Below are 17,150 nucleotides of genomic sequence, written 5' to 3'. Positions count from 1 at the left end.
AGAGCCCATTAAATTTTTGTAGCTTGAGGTTCTCCTGGTTATCTCCACCCAGATAGGTCCGTAACACTAAACTAAGCTTGTTATTCTATCTCCTGAATCTTCCCTTTGTATTTATAAATGGCATCATCCAGTTTCTGCTTCAGAAAACTAGGAGGTATCCTAAATTCTTTTCTGTCCCAACTCTACTTTCTGAATGTCTCTCAGATCCTTCACCTGTGCATCATTGTATTGTTATTGCCTTTGCTCAATCCGTCATCTCATCTGAGCTACTGCAGTAACCTCCAATTTGGCTTACCTCTTCTCCATCTTCCTTCTTTTTTGTACTGTCATCAAAGTGATCTTTCAAAAATAGAATCTGAACATGTCAGTCTCCTTCAGTGGCTACAAAATGCCTATGGGATATAATCCAAATTTTCTAGCATGACATGAAGTCTTCTACGACCTGACCCCTGGCGACTTAACTCTATATCTTGTCACTCTGCATCTCAATTTCCTGAACTATTGTTGGTTTCCCAAACAAGCCATGCTATTTCACAAATCCCTACCTTTGCTCACATTGTTCAGGCTGCCTAAAATACCCTTTCCTGATAAATATCTTCTCGACTTTCAAGGTTCAGAAGTGTGCTGTCTTCTAGAAATCATTTTCTGAATCTGTGTTTCTTCCTCCCCAGGTAGAACCAAACATGCCTTCCTTTGTGCCTCAGCTGTAGACTGCACGTGTATCTGTCACAGTATTTTTAACACTTTAATTTACTTAATTCTTTGCAAATCAATCTTTCTTTGCTAGTTTTTAAGCTCCTTAAAGGCATGGATCATAATTTAGCCTTTTTACCTTGCCATCATCTAAGACAGTGCTAGATACGTGGCAAGTGCTCAAGAAAACCTTTTTGAGTCATTAAGTCAGTTAATTAATTAAATTGCACTTCACCAGAGGGGCAAAGCTGAACTAATTTACGTGGGTTTTCTATTTGTGTATTTTGCCATTGATCTTTTGGGGCACAACTGTCATTATTTAGAAAATTATATTTTATCTGCTTCACCCATGCAGTAATATGTGTCCAGTTAGTAGTCCTGTGTGATGAAGTCTCGTGCCATCCTGCTTTATCTTGCCCAGTCGTGAATCATCATTTTGTCCACTGTATCCGGCCATATCCCATCACTTATGGGGTCTCGGCTATCAGGTTGACACTCAGGGTACTGCAGTGCTTGTGTTCGAGTAACCCTTACTTTACTTAATAATGGCCCCAAAGCACACAAGTAGTGATGCTGGCAATTCAGATATGCCAAAGAGAAACTTTAAAGTGCTTCCTTTAATGAAGAGGTGAAATCTCTCTATTTAATAAAGAAAGAAAAAAATCTTCTGCTGAGGTTGCTAAGATCAATGGTAAAAAAGAATCTTCTATCCGTAAAATTGTGAAGAAGGAGAAAGAAATTCATGCTGATTTTGCTGTTGCACCTCAGACTGCAAAAGTTACAGCCATAGTACATGGTAAGTGTTAGTTAAGATGAAAAAGGCATTAAATCTGTACAATGAGAGAGAGAGAAAAAGACCACATTCACATAACTTTTATTACAGTATATTGTTATAATTGTTTTATTAGTTATTGTCAGTAATCTCTTCTTGTGCCCGATTTTAACTTTACCATAGATGCGTACATATAGGAAAAAACATGGTATACATAAGGCTCAGTACGCTCTACAGTTTCAGGCATCCCCTGAGAGTCTTGGAACGTATGGGGACTACTGTATATGTACCTTTGCGAGGTAATAGTTTTATTTTAGCTGAGATAACAGATTTTTCTCAGATGTTTCATGTTTCAATTTGAATAATATTGCGTCTTTTATTATAAAAATGCTATGGAAATCTGGAATTCATGGATCACTAGTTTTGATTCATAGTGTCTCTTGGAAACTATCCCATGTGAGAAATGGCCCTGAGCAGACGTGCTTAGTCATAAGAATTGCCAGACAGTTCCTTATGTGTTGGCAGCTAGTTTTCTGAGCATAGAAAACATGTTTTAAGATAAAAAATAGGTTTTTGCTGTCAGTTTCCTGTCTCTTCACACTGTTTTACTTTAATGTTATTTAAGGGGTTAGTTGGTCACCCCCTATTCAAAACTGTTTGTATCTTTCCCACTTAATCTTTCAGGGGCGTAAAGAAGAATATGAGACTTTACTTCTAGAACCTACTGGTCAAGAGCAGAAACAAATTCATAACTTCATTGTTTGGAACTTTTGCCTCTAATAGGTGATTACTGGTTTATTTCAAAATATGTATTTTACTGATAATTATAATTTTATTTTGCAAACACTCCATATTTGCACACCTAACCTAAAAGTGCACTTCTGTGCGGTGTGAAGTATAAAGAGCATAGGTTTTGAAGTCAGACAGCTCTAGGTTAGTATTCTTATTTTTAATTTTCTATTGACTTGGGCAGGTTGCCTAACTGAATGAATTTTAGGTTTTTTTTAATTTTATTTTTTAAAATTTTTTTATTGGAGTATATTTGATTTACAATGTTGTGTTAGTTTCAGGTGTACAGGAAAGTGAATCCGTGATACATATACATGTATCCCCTTTTTTTAGATTCTTTTCCCATATAGGCCATTACAGAGTATTGAGCAGAGTATCCTGTGCTGTACAGTAGGTTCTTATTAGTTATTTTACACATAGTAGTGTGTGTATGTCAATCTTGATCTCACAATTTCTTAATCTCTGCAATAGAAATAAAATGAGCTTCTTTGAGTGTTGCAGTGTACTATAATTCTTATTGTCTTTGCTCTTCTCTATTCTACTTTAGTATCCAACCTGTGTAGGTAGGCTTGTATGATATTTACAAATTAGTTGTTAATAGATTTACGAGTTAGTATTAATGTAATAAGTAGACAGCAGATATTTCCCTCCCTTGCTCTGGAAATGAGCCTTACCTTTGTTGTTGCTGCTATAATTTCTAGGAGCCAGATGAAGTATTCCTTTCTTTTTCCCTCCTTCCTATTGTTATATCCCCATGTCTTTGCCAACTGTACAACCCTAAACTCTGTTTGTTCTGGTATGTTCCATCAGTTATATTCATTCTTTTTAAAAATCTTAGTCTCTTGTGTGTTTCTTCCAAGACCTCAGGTACATATACCTCCCCTGATGATTCCTCAGATTACTATATTTTCTTCTTCTCATTCTTTGAAATTGCTTGGAAGAAGAGCCTGTATTTGCTATAGTCACTCTTCAGAGTTTCTTTCAATTTGGATTTGGTCCCATATCTCTGTTCTTCTCCTCAAGATGACTGGTACTTTTTTTGCCTTAAAACAAAATACTTCATTCTCCTTGGTTATTGATTCTTTTTGATTGATGATTTTTCTGTCCTTCTTGAACATTTTTCTACTAGGTCTTTTGTATTTGTGTCCCAATTTCTTCTCTGACCCTTGTCACCATTTCCTTTCCTTTGCTTTTCCCATTTCCTTACCATAGCCTACTAAAAGTACAAATTTCTTAAATTGCTATCCATTTTACACACCTTTCCCCCTCTCCTTAGATAATTACCTTTACCCTACCCAACTTAAACTTTCAATGTTTCCCGCATAGGTACCTCTGACCTTGATCACTTTGTTGAGCTCTATACTTGAATCGCTAGGGCAGTGGTTTTCAAACTATTTTTAGTTAAAAAAAATCTTATACATAGAATCCCAGTATACTGGTAAAAGTGGAATTGCTGTGATTGAAGTAAGGAGTGGAAATCTTCCCCCTCTTAGTAACCAACACCCTCACCCAACCTAGGGATTTTGCTTGATTCCTCGCCTTTGCTTTACCCCCACATCCAAGTCCTGTGGGCTCTGTATCCAGATTATCACACATCCAGTCATCACCACTATCATCGCTACCCCAAGCCGTCACTCTCTCTTGCTTGCATTTGCCTCATCTCTCGTCTCCCTGCCTTCACTCTTACCCCACTGTTATTTATTCTCCACACACCAGCCCAAGAAGTCTCCTCAAAGCATCAAACAAATCACATCACTCACCTGCTTACCACACTCAGTGGATTTCATTACAACTGGAACAAATTCCAAAATTCTCACTATGCCTAAAGGCACATATATGATCTGACCTCTCTGCCTGCCTCTCTAACTACCCCGTACACTTTCTCTCTCTGATACATCCCAGCTAATTGTCATTTATTTAAGTACCTTTCTCATACTCTTTGCATTTATCATTAATTCCCTCTGCTATAACTCTTTCACCTTAGATTTTTTTTAAATCGACCCCATTGTCCTTTAAACCTTAGCTCAAATGAATGGTCCTTCTTTAGACAGGTTGTCATTGATGACCCACGTCTCTCTCCCGTTGTTATATATCATTTGCTTCATTGCATTATCACTTTGTGAAACCATCTAATTTATTTGTTTACGTATTTACTGTTGGTCTCTCTCTAAAACAATGTAAACTTTATGAGGTCAGGGGCTTTGTCTCCCTTGTTTGCCACTGCATCACCAGTGCTGACAACAGTGCTTAATGTAGTTAGGTGCTCAATTAAATAAGTGTAGGGCTCTGGAAATACAGTTAAAAACAAACAAGTGAACCACGAACATGTGAAGCTCAACATGTCCAGATTATATTCATAGTGCCTGGCATATTGTAAGTATTCAGTAAATATTTGTTCAAAGAATGGATGGATGGAATCTCTTAGATTCTGTCTCTGTAAAATCTGTGCCATCTCTCTCAGTGGAACCACTTGCTTATTGTTACCATCACTCTAGTTAGACATTCCCTGCCTCTTACTCATTTAAATTCCTGAAGTGCAGCTCTGATTCCATTATTTGAGCAGCTCTCCATTGCCCTTAAATTAATACAGATCACCTCACTTGTCAATTAAGGCCATTGATATTGTAGCCCCCATTGCCTTTTCAGTCTTAGTTCCCTTCTTCCCTAAACAAGCCCTACACTTTCCTACTTTTATACTTGAACTTACTTTGTTCCTTCCTGAAGTTTTTTCTTTGTCTCTGCTTGTGAGATTTACTGTTCCTCTGCCAATTCTTAATGTAAATACTTCCCACTTGAATATTCCCTGAACTAAATGCAAATGTTCTACCTACTCTGAATCGTAATACTGATACTTTATTTTAATCTTTTGTGTTGCTTAAAGTATGATTTGTGACCCTCCTAAAGATTACTGTATCTCACCTTTCTTTGTGTGTTTTGTATTACCTGAAAGAACACCTTCAGTGTTCCAAACATCACAGGCACATAGTAAACATTTTTTGAGCATGTCCACTGTGTAAACCTATTTAATAATAGAAAATGAATTAATATGTTCTCCACTTTATCAGTGGTACCCAAAGTTATATAAGTCTAAAATTGTATTTGGAATAATGATTTAAAATCTTTTTTTAAAGATAAACATATTGATTGTGCAGTTATTCTGTCAAATCTAAGGCAGTAGCTGTATACCAGAATCATCTATAGAGATTCTGGAAAACAGAGATGAGCAGGTACCATTCCCAGACATTCTGAATGTATAAGACTCAGATAGAGACAAAGCTTGCTTTCATACAAAGAAAGAATAGAGAACTACTGCTAGTATGATGAAAAATTATGTTCCAACATAGAACTTAGAATTTTGAACTACTTTGAATTGTATATAATTTTGAATTATGTAAAAATTATACACAAATGAACTTTCACGACTGAGTAGCCTCTGTTGTAAAGTTTTGAAAACTCAGTACATGGATTATTAGTATCTATTGCTTTTAAGAGTTTCTTTGTAGGCTTCTGTCCTTTGAATAATTTTAATTAGACTGCTACTAAAAATTGAAAGGAGAAAAAATTAAAATAAACTTTTTTCCAGTTTTCCTACTTACTATCAGTTTCCTAAAAGCAGAAGTGATCTTAAAAATTCAGAACTTTGTCTAAAATTGTTTGGAGATTTTCGAAACTTTTTAAGCACAAATGATTGGCTTTATTTTACTGGATACTTACAGAAGAACTTACTAAAGTAGCTAGTGTATGCATTTTTCTTTTATTTTAAATTTTAAAATTTAGAATATGTATCAAATCCATAAAAACTAGTTTTATTTCTCTCAAAATATTATCACTTTTCATTGTATGAAAGAAATATTGTACACATTTCTAGGGTTCTCTAGATATGAGCCTGCAAAAACAGACAAAAATTTATCTTAAAATGGACTCAGATCTCAAAAAAAAATGGTATTAATAATTAAAGCAGTTTAATTTCTGTACAAGTTAATGCTATAATTTAAATATATATTATATAAACTACATTTAATTATATCCTCTGTTTTATATCTGGTTATACTTTGCTTAACAGAACAAATCTTTGCTTTTTAAAGATCAAATCTCTTTAATATTATAAGTGATGAAAATTACGTTAAAGAAAAATCTCAGAAATTTTAAATTCTTTGACATGGAAGCATACCTGGAAATGAAAAATGTGTTTTTTAAAATATTCCTTTGTAGGAATATAAGTATTCTTATTATTTATCAAATTTTTAAAATTTAATTTTATTTATTTTTTAAACAGCAGGTTCTTATTAGTCATCTACTTTATACATATTAGTGTATATATGTCAATCCCAATCTCCCAATTCATCATAGCACCACCACCCCTCCCCGGCCACTTTCCCCTCTTGGTGTCCAATACATTTTCTCTACATCTGTGTCTCTATTTCTGCCATGCAAACTGGTTCATCTGTACCATTTTTCTAGATTCCACATATATATGTTAATAGACGATATTTGTTTTTCTCTTTCTGACTTACTTCACTCTGTCTCTAGATCCATCCACGTCTCAACAGATGACTCAATTTCGTTCCTTTTTATGGCTGAGTAATATTCCATTGTATATATGTACCACATCTTCTTTATCCATTTGTCTGTCGATGGGCATTTAGGTTGCTTCCATGACCTGGCTACTGTAAATAGTGCTGCAATGAACATTGGGGTGCATGTGTCCTTTTGAATTATGGTTTTCTCTGGGTATATGCCCAGTGGTGGGATTGCTGGGTCATATGGTAATTCTATTTTTAGTTTTTTAAGGAACCTCCATACTGTTCTCCCTAGTGGCTGTATCAATTTACATTCCCACCAACACTGCAAGAGGGTTCCCTTTTCTCCACACCCTCTCCAGCATTTGCTGTTTGTAGATTTTCTGATGATGCCCATTCTAACTGGTGTGAGGTGATAACCTCAATGTAGTTTTGATTTGCATTTCTCTAATAATTAGTGCTGTTGAGAAGCTTTTCACGTGCCTCTTGGCAATCTGTTTGTATTCTTTGGAGAAATGTCTATTTAGGCCTTTGCCCGTTTTTTGATTGAGTTGTTTGTTTTTTAATACTGAGCTGCATGAGCTGTTTATATGTTTTGGAGATTAATGCTTTGTCTGTTGATTCGTTTGCAAATATTTACTCCCATACTGAGGGTTGTCTTTTCGTCTTGTTTGTAGTTTCCTTTGTTGTGCAAAAGCTTTAAAGTTTCATTAGGTCCCATTTGTTTATTTTTATTTCCATTTCTCTAGGAGGTGGATCAAAAAAGAGCTTGCTGTGATTTATGTCAAAGAGTGTTCTTCCTATGTTTTCCTCTAAGAGTTTCATATTGTCTGGTCTTACATTTAGGTCTTTAATCCATTTTGAGTTTATTTTTGTGTATGATGTTAGGGATTGTTCTAGTTTCATTCTTTTACATATAGCTGTCCAGTTTTCCTAGCACCACTATTGAAAAGAGTGACTTTTCTCCATTGTATATCCTTGCCTCCTTTGTCATAGATTAGTTGACCATAGGTGCGTGGGTTTATCTCTGGGCTTTCTGTCCTTTTCCATTGATCTATATTTCTGTTTTTATGCCAGTACCATATTGTCTTGATTACTGTAGCTTTGTAGTATAGTCTGAAGTCAGGGAGTCTGATTCCTCCAGCTCCGTTTTTTTCCCTCAAGACTGCTTTGGCTATTTGGGGTCTTTTGTGTCTCCATACAAATTTTAAGATATTTTGTTCTAGTTCTGTAAAAACTGCTACTTGTAATTTGATAGCGATTGTGTTGAATCTGTAGATTGCCTTGGGTAGTATAGTCATTTTCACAATGTTGCTTCTTCCAAATTAAGAACATGGTATGTCTCTCCATCTTTTTGTGTCATCTTTGATTTCTTTCATCAGTGTCTTACAGTTTTCTGAGTACAGGTCTTTTACCTCCTTAGGTAGGTTTATTCCTAGGTATTTTATTCTTTTTGTTACAATGGTGAATGGGATTGTTTCCTTAATTTCTCTTGCTGATCTTTCGTTTTTAGTGTATAGGAATGCAAGAGATTTCTGTGCATTAATTTTGTATCCTGCAACTTTACGGAATTCATTGATTAGCTCTAGTAGTTTTCTGATGCCATCTTTAGGATTCCGTCTGTATCATATCATGTCATCTGCAAAGAGTGACAGTTTTACTTCTTCTTTTCCAGTTTGTATTCCTTTTATTTCTTTTTCTTTTCTGATTGCTAGGACTTCCAAAACTATGTTGAATAATAGCAGTGAGAGTGGGCATCCTTGTCTTTTTCCTGATCTTAGAGGAAATGCTTTCAGTTTTTCACCATTGAGAATGATGCTTGCTGTGGATTTGTCATATATGGCCTTTATTATGGTGAGGTAGTTTCCCTCTATGCCCACTTTCTGGAGAGTTTTTATCATAAATGGGTGTTGAATTTTGTCAAAAGCTTTTTCTGCATCTATTGAGATGATCGTATGGTTTTTATCCTTCAATTTGTTTATATGGTGTATCACATTGATTGATTTGTATATATTGAAGAATCCTTGCATCCCTGGGATATATCCCACTTGATCATGGTGTATGATCCTTTTAATGTGTTGTTGGATTCTGTTTGCTAGTGTTTTGTTGAGTATTTTTGCATCTATATTCATCAGTGTTTTTGGTCTGTAATTTTCTTTTTTTGTAATATCTCTGTCTGGTTTCGGTATCAGGGTGATGGTGGCCTCAGAATGAGTTTGGGAGTGTTCTTTCATCTATAATTTTTCGGAAGAGTTTGAGGAGGATAAGTGTTAGCTCTTCTCTTAATGTTTGATAGAATTCACCTGTGAAGCCATCTGGTGCTGGACTTTTGTTTGTTGGAAGATTTTTAATCACAGTTTCAATTTCATTACTAGTGATTAGTCTGTTCATATTTTCTATTTCCTCCTGGTTCAGTCTTGGAAGATTATACCTTGCTAAGAATTTGCCCATTTCTTCCAGGTTGTCCATTTTATTGGCATAGAGTTGCTTGTAGTAGTCTCTTATGATGCTGTTTTCTGCGGTGTCCACTGTAACTTCTCCTTTTCATTTCTAATTTTATTGATTTGAGTCCTCTCTCTCTGTTTCTTGATGAGTCTAACTAAAGGTTTATCCATTTTGTTTATCTTCTCAAAAAAACAGCTTTTAGTTTTATTGATCTTCGCTATTGTTTACTTTATTTCTATTTCATTTATTTCTGCTCTGATCTTAATGATTTCTTTCCATCTACTAACTTTGGGTTTTGTTTGTTCTTCTTTCTCTAGTTCCTTTAGGTGTAAGGTTAGGTTGTTTATTTGAGACTTTTCTTGTTTCTTGAGGTAGGATTATATTGCTATAAACTTTCCTTTTAGAACTCCTTTTGCTGTATCCCATAGGTTTTGATGGTCGTGTTTTCTTTGTTATTTGTCTCTAGGTATTTTTTGATTTCCTCTTTGATTTCTTCAGTGATCTCTTGGTTATTCAGTAACGTATTGTTTAGCCTCAATGTGTTTGTGTTTTTTACTTTTTTTCCCTGTAATTCTAATCTCATAGCGTTGTGGTCACAAAAGATGCTTGATATGATTTCAGTTTTCTTAAATTTACTGAGGCTTGATTTGTGACCCAAGATGTAATCTATCCTGGAGAATGTTCCGTGTGCAGTTGAGAAGAAAGTGTAATCTGTTTTTGGATGGAATGTCATATAGATGTCAATTAAATCTATCTGCTCTATTATGTCATTTAAAGCTTGTGTCCCTAATTAATTTTCTGTCTGGATGATCTGTCCACTGGTGTAAGTGAGGTGTTGAAGTCCCCCACTTTTATTGTGTTACTGTCAATTTCCTTTTTTATAGCTGTTAGCAGTGGCCTTATATATTGAGGTGCTCCTATGTTGGGTTTATATATATTTATAATTGTTATATCTTCTTCTTGAATTGATCCCCTGATCATTATGTAGTGTCCTTCCTTGTCTCTTGTAACATTCTTTATTTTAAAGTCTATTTTATCTGAGATGAGTATTGCTACTCCAGCTTTCTTTTGATTTCCATTAGCATGGAATATCTTTTTCCATCCCCTCACTTTCAGTCTGTATGTGTCCCTAGGTCTGAAGTGGGTCTTTTGTAGACAGCATATATATGGGTCTTGTTTTCGTATCCATTCAGCAAGCCTGTGTCTTTTGGTTGGAGCATTTAATCCATTCATGTTTAAGGTAATTTTCAATATGTATGTTCCTATTACCATTTTCTTAACTGTTATGGGTTTGTTTTTGTACGGTCTTTTCTTCTCTTGTGTTTCCCACTTAGAGAATTTCCTTTAGCATTTGTTGTAGAGCTGGTTTGGTGTGGCTGAATTCTCTTAAGCCTTTGCTTCTCTGTAAAGCTTTTGATTTCTCCGTCAAATCTGAAAGAGATCCTTGCTAGGTAGAGTAATCTTGGTTGTAGGTTCTTCCCTTTCATCACTTTAAATATATTGTGCCACTCCCTTCTGGCTTGTAGAGTTTCTGCTGAGAAATCAGCTGTTAACCTTATGGGAGTTCCCTTGTATGTTATTTGTCATTTTTCCATTGTTGCTTTCAGTAATTTTTTTTGTCTTTAATTTTTGTCAGTTTGAGTACTATGTGTCTCAGCGTGTTTCTGTTTGGGTTTATATTGCCTGGGATTCTCTGTGCTTCCTGGGCTTGTGTGACTGTTTCCTTTCCCATGTTAGGGAAGTTTTCAACTATAATCTGTTCAAATATTTTCTCAGGTCCTTTCTCTCTCTCTTCTCCTTCTGGGACCCCTATAATGCGAATGTTGTTGCATTTAATGTTGTCTCAGAGGTCTCTTAGGCTGTCTTCATTTCTTTTCATTCTTTTTTCTTTATTCTGTTCCGTGGTAGTGAATTCCACCAATCTGTCTTCTAGGTCACTTATCCATTCTTCTGCCTCAGTTATTCTGCTATTGATTCCTTCTAGTATACATTTCATTTCAGTTATTGTATTGTTCATCTCTGTTTGTTTGTCTTTTAGTTCTTTTAAGTGCTTGTTCTTTAATTCTTCTAGGTCTTTGTTAAACATTTCTTGCATCTTCTCGATCTTTGCCTCCATTCTTTTTCCGAGGTCCTGGATCATCTTCACTATCATTGTTCTGAATTCTTTTGCAGGAAGGTTGCCTATCTCCACTTCATTTAGTTGTTTTTCTGGGGTTTTATCTTGTTCCTTCATCTGGTACATAGTCCTCTGCCTTTTCATTTTGTCTGTGTTTTGGTGAATGTGGTTTTCCTTCCACAGGCTGCAGAATTGTAGTTCTTCTTGCTTCTGCTGTCTGCCCTCTGGTGTATGAGGCTATCACTCAAATTTTTTTAATGAAAACAGGTTTTGACCTTTATAACAGTATATACATAAGCACACATATGTCTAAAACATTTCCACGTAAGATAGTATAAATATATAGTTATTAAAGTTCCTTCATAAAATAAAATTAGAATTATTTTTGTTGACAACTTTAAAAATTTTACAAGTTTGAATATTTGAAATGACTCACAAGACTCCACAGAGCATACTCCCATAAGGCTTCTATTTACAGACAAAGTATGTTGTGCAGTAAGAAAAAGAGCATAGGGAAGCATAGGAGGACATCCAGACACAAGTACTCTATGGTCTTTCTGCATACAAAGACATTCTTTGTCTCCTGGTTGAACCACCAAGATGTGTACAATGAATCTTGGCTTCAGGAAAACTTAGAGAAGGTTTTTTGCCCCTCTGTTCACATAGTCCAGCCTGGCTGTCTAACCAGTTATACCAGGTGAAAGCCATCAGTAAGCAGATCCTGTGTGAGCATTACCAGAGAAGATTCAGACTCTAAGCAGCACACCATAAATCTCACTTTTCATTTTTTGGCCTAGAGTCAAGGCCAGATATTCAGGCATCCCCCAAGCTTTCTCAATCCAGCTGTAAATTTATGCAATACCACACCATTCCTGACAACTCAAAATCTAAAAAGAAGCAAGATTATACTGATAGCTTACATTTGTGAAAACTATGATAAAGTTTATAAAGTAATGTGATATGCATTAGCTTATTTGAACTTTATGATAATTCTGTGAGCTGTACAGGAAAATTGTTTTTATCTCCAGTTTATGGCTGCAATTCTGAGCCTTAGAGAAGTTAAGTGATTGGCTCAGTTCACATGGCCTTCTGTGGTGGTAGAGCCAGGTATAGGAGGATACAGCTTTTATTCTAGAATATGTTTCAGTATTTCATGATAGAAGTAGATATAAAGAACTATTTATTTCTTTTCTATCTTGTGGAACAATGTAGGAATAAATAAGTATATATAAAACTACTGCTTATTTTCCCCCAAAACATAGTTCTTTGTGTGTTTTAGGGAATGTAATATAATAACTTAAGTGCTTTCAGAATATTTTTCTTTTTAATAACTTATAAAAAACAAGTCTTAAGACCAGTGCCTGAATTTATTTCTTATGTAGGAGAGAGATTCTGTTTCAAATGAAAGATTCTGTTTCAAACAAGATATATTTTGAAGAATTGTTCACAAAATTATTATTTTAGGATTTCTGCACATGAATAAAAAATTGGATATGTAAGATCTAAGTAAAGTATGAAGACATAGTTATACCCATGACTCTTCTGTCTCTCTCTTTTCCTCTTGTGCTTTCTTTCATTCACTTATGATGTATTTACTTGTCTACTATATGCCAGGTACTGTGCTATCTCTGAGGATTTAAAATTTAATAAAATGTGATCCTTGCCTTTAATGATCTTACATTCCATATTATTTTTCATAAACTCACAGTTCCATGAGAGGAGTATCTGTTAAAAATGTATAAAGTATTATGAATCATGGGGTCTGGTATTATAAAGTCTTTTGCCTAAGAGAAGTTAGAGAAGACTTCAAATGAGATTTTTGAGGTTAGTCTTTAAGATTGTTGAGGAATTTATCAGAAAAAGCAGAAGAAGGCTAGTCAAGTCAAACATGTGAAAAAAATAGGCAAGGCTGTGTTTCAGAAACAGGGAGTTAGTAGTCTGTTATACCAGGAATATAAATTACATGAGGGGAATTAGCAAGAGATGAGACTCTTTGAAGCCAGATGATGACTAACTATATGCCACACTGAGGAGTGTTGATTATATTCCCAAAGAAGTGGGGAATCCAGAAATCATTAATAAACAAGAATTTTTATCATCAGTGGGCTTCCCTGGTGGCACAGTGGTTAAGAATCCACCTTCCAATGCAGGCGACACAGGTTTGAGCCCTTGTCCAAGAAGATCCCACATGCTGTGGAGCAACTAAGCCCATGAGCTACAGCTGCTCAGCCTGCACTCTAGAGCCCGTGAGCCACAACTACGGAGCCCGCGCGCCTAGAGCCCATGCTCCGCAACAAGAGAAGCTACTGCAATGAGAAGCGCGCGCACTGCAATGAAGAGTAGCCTCCATTCACTGCAACTAGAGAAAGCCCACGTGTAGCAGCGAAGTCCCATCGCAGCCAAAAAATAAATAAATTTTTTTAAAAAAAGAATTTTTTTATCATCAGATAACTTTTTTTTTTTTTTTTTGCAGATAGGATGCATTATAGAGGATGAATTAAAGAGGATACCAGCAGTAAAGAGATCAGTTTGGAATCTATTGGAATAATCCTGGGAAATAATGATGAGGCCAGTGGTTGGGCCATGGAAGTGGAAATGGATTACACAACTGAGGGACAATTTAGAAGTAGAATCGTTAGGCAGATTAGATAGAAATCAGAAAACCATCTACTATAGAGTTTTTGTTTGGGCAGATTATCTTCTCCACTTCCCTGTTGTTTGAGATGAGACCACTGAGACAGTCTTGTGGTCAAGTGAATTGCATTAAGCTGTATCACTGGTTAGTGACAGAACTGGGTTCCTGACCCTAGGATTCTCCCATATTGCACCTCATTCCCACTGTGGCTCTAACAATTTTTTTCTTTAATCATGCTCTGATCTTACATTTGTTTACACTTAACAGTGCACTTTAATGTACATTATCTATTTTGAGGTTTTCAGCAACCCCATGACATGAGTAGAATAAGCATTATTATCCTCTTTCTCAAGGCAAGAAAGCCAAGTCAGAGTGGGTGCTATGCTTATTCAGAAGTTGCTCAGTTTTGTCATTACTATATAAAATCTTACTCCTTAAGTTTTTCTTTTTAGAATATATGGAATTTTATAACTGGTAGATTTGTTGATTGATTCATGTAGTAGATGCACTCCTGAAATTGTCTCTAAGCTTAGATTTTACATGCATTCGTGTAAGGTGGTTTTGGAGTTGTTTTTGGTTTTGTTTTGTCATTTGGTGAATCATTTTGCAAATAGAAAAAATTTATGTCTAATAAACTCAGATTTTTATAAATTGGATTCATTTAAAGCAAAGCATATTCTTAAGTGCTTAATCTTGTGAAATATTATTGGTATCACTTTTTCTGGTAGACAATATATCATAGAGGATTTGGTTTAAATACCAATTTCATTCTTGTTTGTGAATCCTTGGGCAAGTTGGCAAACCTGTCACCCTCACTCTCTTGACTTCAGTTTGATATAATAATAGTACTTATTTACAGGTATTGTGTTAAGTGAAACGATGTCTACAAAGCATTTAGGACAGTTCCTGGAACCTAATAACTACCTGATACATTTTAGCTATTAGATTTTTATTTCCTGTTGTTTTTATGCTAACCAATTATGGAATTATAAATATTGTTAGAGTCAAAAGTAGTGAAGTAACATTTGCTGTGAGTTTTGCATCAAATAATTTCTTTAGGTTCAACAGCACTAATATGATTTATATTTATAATACATACATAAAATATAATTAGGAAACAAGTATGGGCAGTTCCTACACTAAAGTACCTTCCTTCCTAAAACTGTATGTTTTTTTTCCCATAATCCACATGTTCTGTATTTACACGTAGTATTTAATTGGTATAATATTAAAACTTTTTTTCTGTTTCAGAAAGTCTTATTTTTTTATTCTAAAATCTTTTTCTATGGGGAGTCAAGAAGATATTGAAACTTATTGATAGTATTAGAACATTCAAAAACTTGTCCTTTTTGTCCTTTGCAGCTTCAGTCTCAGAAGAAAGTAAATATTAGACCATCTTGTGACAAATGTTTCAGTTCATTATGTTAAGTGATTATATAATACATACTTCTGGTGTTTAAGGAATGATCAAGGTGTTGAAACTTAGGTTCATTTTCATAGAAAGGCCAATCAGCGATATTTCACTAACTCTGTTCAGGAAATTATAGACATAACTATATTAATGCACTGACATACTTGTTAGGTAATTTGTCAAGATGATAAAGTTCTTCATGAAATCTATTGAATTATTTGAGTATAAAGCGTAATTTATCCGAATAAAGTATTAATGATTCCCACTTTGTACTCATCCCTGCAGCTATATTTTTTCTTCTTCACACTCTTCGACATAAAGGGATCTTTCAGTATTTATCCCTTACCTTCATTTTTAGGTGTATTGTGGTTGGTACTGATTTTACTAAATTTAGATTTCTAATTTTAAAAATTTGTATGGTCTATGAAAACAGTGTTTGTTGATTTACTTTGTACTTTAGGCAAGCCAAGTTAGATCTGAGAGTTGCAGCAGCAAAAGTGGAAGAGTTAACTAAAGTGATGGAAGATCTTCAAGGACAGATGCAAAAGAAGGTATCTTCCTTTTTCTAAGACAACTGGATGCAGATGTCTGTAGCTTTGTTTTCTATGTATTTTATTGTTGATCTGTTTTGGATTAGGTGTTAAAGAGGATTGCTGGAAAATTAATCATTTTATTGTCCTCAAAATATGAAATATGAAATTAGGAAGCTAAATTGTAACATTGGAAATAACTTTATTTCTATTCACTGTACCCTAAGTCAATAAACATCACAATATCATAATCATCCCTAAACACATCATTACTGAAATGCATGTTAATGTGAGATCAAGTTTTAGTTAGTTGGTTATATGTAGATGGAAAAGGAGTATTTAATACTACGTTTTGTTTAATACTACATTTTGTGTTATTGGTATAAAAGACTGGTTCTTTTTACATGTAATGGGGAAGTTTCAAGAAGGTGTCAAGGAAAGGTCAGGCTTTAGATTTAGATGGATCTAATTATTAAAGCTGGAAATTACAGGGGAATCTGTAAGAGCAACAAAGCCACAAAGAGGATGAGCCCTACCTCTGCCCAAATCTTGACGGATCCTCAAATTATGCAGGCACAGTGAGTTCCCTGGGAGCCTAGTTAGAAGAGCAACAGTGGAAAGAAATAAGAACTCATCACAGATGCCAGCTGCTGTACACTGTAGGGGACACACTTCAGAGTTTGAGTCTAGGTAAGATAATTGCCTAACTGAACAAAAAAAGCTAATAATCTTCGAAAAAACAAAACAGAATCCAGAGAAACTGTGATTCGTTACCTTTATTATCCAGTTTTCAATCAAAACTTACTAGACACTAAAGTATGATTGGTGGGGGAGGGGGAGGAAGAAGAAGTTGATAGAAACTCATTTTCATTGAGTTTGGATTTAGCTGTTGGATTTAGCGGGCAAAGAAAGGCTTCAAATAAGCTATTATAAACATGTTCACGGAATTAAAGAAAATCTGTTTTTAAATTAGAGTAAAATAAGATTTTAGTGAAGGAATGGATAGAGAATGTTTAATTGAGAACTAGAAAATAATTTTAAAAATAGAAGTTCTAGAGTTTAAAAGTACAGCAACCCAAATAAAAATTTCATTAGATGGGCTCAAAAATTAATTGGAATGAGCAGAAGAAATAATCAATGAACTTTAAAACAGATCAATAGAAATTTTCCTGTTCAAAGAATAGAGTTTAAAAGATGAAAGAAAAGTGAACAGGACCTCAGAGATCTGTGGGACAATAT

At 34.8% G+C, this 17,150-nt stretch overlaps 1 protein-coding gene across 4 annotated transcripts in view; it reads left to right on the top strand.

The window, feature by feature from the left end:
* Window positions 1-17,150, top strand: part of SCLT1 (sodium channel and clathrin linker 1) — a 258,454-nt gene that overhangs the window by 113,090 nt on the left and 128,214 nt on the right. For all 4 annotated transcript variants that reach the window (XR_004480803.2, XM_049709469.1, XM_033419426.2 and 1 more), the window contains exon 10: window positions 15,842-15,932. Coding sequence is in view for 3 of the 4 variants with exons in the window: in XM_049709469.1 (XP_049565426.1) it covers window positions 15,842-15,932 (91 nt within the window). In the remaining variant the exon portion in view is untranslated. The remainder of the gene's footprint in view (window positions 1-15,841; window positions 15,933-17,150) is intronic.

The sequence above is a fragment of the Orcinus orca genome, chromosome 4 (assembly GCF_937001465.1).
Source record: "Orcinus orca chromosome 4, mOrcOrc1.1, whole genome shotgun sequence".
NCBI classification, from domain to species: domain Eukaryota; kingdom Metazoa; phylum Chordata; class Mammalia; order Artiodactyla; family Delphinidae; genus Orcinus; species Orcinus orca.
This window is presented reverse-complemented; position numbering and strand designations above follow the sequence as displayed.